Source organism: Nesoenas mayeri, assembly GCF_963082525.1.
Source record: "Nesoenas mayeri genome assembly, chromosome: 14".
Classification (NCBI taxonomy): domain Eukaryota; kingdom Metazoa; phylum Chordata; class Aves; order Columbiformes; family Columbidae; genus Nesoenas; species Nesoenas mayeri.
Window position 1 is genome coordinate 662,300 of NC_137556.1, and position 4,774 is coordinate 667,073.

A 4,774-nucleotide genomic window follows, 5' to 3' on the forward strand; every position below is an offset into this window, starting at 1 on the left:
TTAATTAGATCTCCTCCAGCCTGTAGAGGAACACATTTGGATTAGAATGAAATGGAGCTTTGTACCCTCAGGGTTTTGGAGTGAGAATGGAAGAGGAATTATTCACATCTGCTATTTGTGAAGCTGGATTGCTTTTTCTGTGAACTTGTCTTTTTACCTTCTCACCTTGTCAGAAAACTGTGAAAAGCTCCTAGGATGGTATATTTGGGGTTGTTCTTATCGCAGCACACAGCAGAAACATTTCCATGGTAGCGGCACATGGGCAGAGTTTCCTATTTAATCCCGTCCTCCCCACGTTAGCTCCTTTCCTCTCGTGCTAAGCCGGCCCGTCCACTATTCACTCACCTGCCTTATATTGCACTCCCATCGATATTTCCTCTTTGCGAATATCTATCAATATTTAATGCAGCGGTGTCAGTTTGCTGTAAGATGAGAGGAACTACTAGATACCTTGAATTATACATTGTGCGGCTGGGGGAGGCTGCGGAGAGTTTTCCTTTGGACCAGAAGCTCTCGGAGCTGATCTCCAGGACCTGCAGCCTGACCGCCCACAATGGACGAGCACCAGAAAAAGCTCGGTCATCGGCATGAGGGAAGGCCCCGCAAAGTCAGGTTCAAGATATCGTCCTCGTACAGCGGCCGCGTGTTAAAACAGGTCTATGAAGACGGGCAGGAGCTGGAGCCCCCGGCCAAGGAGCACTCTCGGCGTTTGCTGCGCCACAGCTTCGAGCCAGGGGACCGTTTCTGCGGCGCTGGGGAAGCACCGGAGAACAGGTTTCACCCGCCGGCCAAGCTCACTGCCCAGCGGATCAGCATCTTCAGAGAGGACACGGACCTCGGCCTGCCCAGCCGCTCGCCGCTGCCCGGCGGCTGCCAGCCCAGCCACGGCCGCTGCCCGGTAAGTGCCGGCCGCCCGGCGGCTGGGACCCGGCCTCACAGCACACCGTTCCCGTAGTTCATGGCAAGGGGGCCTCGGGCTGGAACCCCGTCCACAGGGAACTCAGTTCTGCCAGGACAGGGCTTCGAGAGGGCGATTCTGTGTCCGGTCCCTCTGCCGACGGCAGCAGCCGCGTCTGGCAGCAGCGCGGTCAGCGAGGCGCCCGCAGCGCGGTCAGCGAGGCGCCCGCAGCGCTCCAGCTGTGCTGCCTCCTCCCCTCGCTGATCGGCCTCTGCCCGGTTTGTACAGTAAGAGGTAACATTTCCATATATATCAATATCTATACATAGTAATCCTAACGCATCTAAAGCAGTCAAATGTAAGGTAGAGATTATCTTAATGAGTTCTGTTTTAAACATTAAAGTTGCATGAGTTCAGCTGGTGCTGAGCCTCCAGCCGCGCATCCACGGCCCCCGGCAAGTCACAGTTACCCTTCAGCTACTTTGAAAATCCCAGCTGAGTTTCACCGGATAGTTTGCTAACGTATAATTAATGCCATTGACATAGAAGTGTCTCTTTAGTCCTAATAAAAAGCCAGTAATATATGCTGAATTGACTAGCGCGCAGGGATTATGTTCATTTTCTTACCTTGCTGAGCCAGATTTACGTATCTCTTACTGCTATTTGGTTTTATCAAATCTAGATGTACCAACTATCCAATTCATACTACAATGATGGCGTATCGGGACTATTGATAACACGGCCACGTCCCACTGATACGCAGGCTCCTGTCAGGTACACCAGCCACTCCGATATAGAGATTGTTGCCACCTGTCATGGTCTCTGGATAAATAGGGAATATCTGGCATTTAGGCAGCTAAAGAGACTAAAGGGCTTTAAAAAGTATAGAATGCTTGTTATGGCCTTGGTTTGAATACACTAAAAATCTATTAATTCTCTGAGCTAATCAAAGTTGCCTATAGGAAACCCAGATGGCTGATATTTGAACTATATTTAGTTGATCCACTGGGCACCTAGTTTAACCGAAAATCTCAAACCATGATGAATATCTCTCCTGCCTGCAGACAGAGCATTTACGTGATCTTATCCATGCCATTAATTTGTTCTGTGTCCGTGGGTAACGCTCATCTCCAGTCCTAGTTTCCCTGACCATAAACACCTGGTAATCGCACCAGCCGGTACTGGCTCTGTTTAGTGTCAACACGCACCTGGGATCTGGAGACACCGTGTCTGTGGGACACAGCCGAGGCCTTCAAAGGCTCCTGCTCCGCAAGCCGTGAGGACCTGCGCCCGCCTGCCCTCGCACGCGGGGCCCCATCGCAGGCAGCCGGGGCCCCCGTCCCCGCGCCCCCCGCAGCGTTTCCAAGGAGAACGTCTCCTTTTGCACCGCTTCTAATGCGCGTCCTGACACAGAGCGAAACACGAGGAGTGTGTAAGACAATAGGCTGTGGTCGCTGCCACACGACACCCAGCGCAGGGGGAAAGGGACCAAGCCAGCAAAACGCTGCTCTCAGAGAAAGGTCTGACTGTGCTAAGCTTAGCTTTACAATCATTAGAAAAGAATACAAATAAATGTGTCCTACAGAGGGTTCTCTGGAGTGGCTCCTCGCTGTTAGGAACACAATTTAGCACTAGGTGAGAATTTTTAATCATCTGACCCTTTTGCCAGTGTTAATAAATTACAAAGGAAAGCTTTCTTTTAAATCTGAGAAAACCCTCATCAAAGGCTGCGGAACAGGTCACCATAGCGGGGAATTTCTGCTTCTGGCCAAAACTATGAAAACCCCTTTCCACCCCCTCACCTCCCAGCTACTCAGCGCAATGGAGGTCAAACCCCAGCACAGAGGCTGCTTTTCTGTATTCACCGCCGCCCCCGCTCTCAGAATTGTGCTTTCTCTGGCGTGGGCGTGACGTCCCGGAGAGCTGCCCCCACCAGAACGCGCCGTGACCCCAAGCTGGTCCCCGGCACGGCGGGGCCGCCCGGCGCTCGGGAGCCGGCTCCCGCTGCCCCAGCCCGCGGGTGACCGGGCGCGGGGAGAGGTCTGCGGGACCTCCGGGGGCCATCGGTGTCTGTAGAGCGTATTTATACCAGCAGGACACTCATAAGATCCTTCTACAGGCTTCCCCAATTCTAGATTTTGGCAAGATCATCATCTACACTAATAACCTGAAAATCATCCGTGCACCAATGGACCAGAAAGAGCTCATGAGAAGAATCATCCAGACAGAGGGAATAAATGACTGGGCCTTCATATACCAGGAACAGAGAGAGAGATTTGGTGGTGGACATAAAAAAGATGTGGAAAAAAAGGCTGTCTGCAACCGGTACGTGCAGGTAAGAGAAAATGCAAAGTGCTGCTTTTCCCTCAAGTGTTTTGGGTCTTACATCCCCGGTCAGACCACTGAGTACTCGCCCCCAAGCCCCATCTGTGTCTGTATCTGATAAGTGACTAGATTTGGATTAAAAGCGTCGCTTTGTTCGTGTTTCCCGTCGGGGGATACGCGATCAGCGCTGCCCTGCAGCTCGTGCTCTGGGACAGCTGCTCTGTTTGCAGGTGCTGGTGTCTCCCACTTGATCCTTCCCTGGAGATCAGTGATGTCCATGGAGCTGGGCTTGGCTCCAGCCTTTGTCACCCTCTCCCAGTGAAACAGGAGCAGGACAGAGTTTCTCCAGCCTGACAAGGCTAAACACAGCTGCTCTGCGGTTGAGATTGCCACAGGCTAAAATTTTAATATTGGCTGAAATAAGATTGTGCCTTCCACTTGTTTTCTCACGGGTTAGTCTTTGTTGGTCGGAATCCCAATTAGTCTGACCATAATCTGATCCCACAAAACATAATGTTGTTGTGTAGGGCAAATTTGAAGCGCTACAGCTTTGCAGATCTGAGACCAGGCTCCTGAGCGAGCACAACCGACCCCGGTCCTTCCGCAGCCGCCTGCACACGGAGCCCGGGGAACAGCCCTGAGAAACGATGGAGGCACTTCGACCTCTGTCAGTTTTGAAATAAGCTTAATTTTTGGAAAGGGGGTTTAACGTCAGAGCCACGATTCATCCCGTCTCCCGGCAGATGCCTCTGTGAGTGACCAAGAGCCACTTGTGGCCTTTAGGGGAACGCGTGTCCAGAGGAACCCCCGGGTAAGCGATTGCCTGCCTTGTCCCCTCGCCTGCGGGAGACCTGGAGAGAGCTGAGCTGGACTGGCAGAGCTGCACGTCAGAGCAACGGTTGCTTACGAGGCCAAAAGCCAGAATATCCCTCTTTCAGCCTGTTACAAGTCTGGTGTCTGACAGCAGTAACACATTTTTCCGTGCTCTCTCTCCCCCAGGACGGCGCCACTGAACACGGCTGCTCGCAGTGCAAAGGCTCGGGCTCTGCTCCCTGCTCGCTGTGCCACGGCAGCAAGTTTTCAATGCTGGCAAACAGGTTCAAGGAGTCCTACCGCGCTCTGCGGTGTCCGGCGTGCAACGAGAGCGGGCTGCAGCCCTGCCGGGTCTGCGCCTGACCGGCACCGCGCCTGACCAGCACCGCCGTCCCGAGCACCCAAACGGTGCTGAAAACCTGGAGCTGTTTAACCTTTGAGCAACCTCGCTACAATGACAAGTTTTTAAATGATGGTAAAGACACATTATACACATCTCACCAAAACAGTGAACACTTCACCTCAGCTACCAACTGTCACCTTTGTCTACTACATACGCCCGTCTAACTTTAAACCCAGCCCAGACCTGGGTTCTGCAGAGACGCCGTCTCAGGTGTGAACGGACCCGCTGACGCCAGGGGAAACTGCGTTTTGGAGGGCAGCACCTGCGCAAGTGTCTCTGGCATCTGGAGCTCAGCCAGATCTGCTGGCACCGACCCCACCGGGTACCCGGTGCCC

At 53.1% G+C, this 4,774-nt stretch overlaps 1 protein-coding gene across 1 annotated transcript; it reads left to right on the forward strand.

The window, feature by feature from the left end:
- Positions 1 to 476: 476 nt before the first annotated feature.
- GRXCR2 (glutaredoxin and cysteine rich domain containing 2) lies at positions 477 to 4,399 on the forward strand (the record flags this gene model as incomplete). The annotated part of the gene is made up of 3 exons (XM_080353199.1): positions 477 to 898; positions 3,018 to 3,233; positions 4,223 to 4,399. Exons 1-3 carry the CDS (start codon positions 554 to 556, stop codon positions 4,397 to 4,399), a joined length of 738 nt encoding a protein of 245 aa, XP_080209325.1. The 5' UTR covers positions 477 to 553.
- Between the last annotated feature and the right edge of the window lie 375 nt (positions 4,400 to 4,774).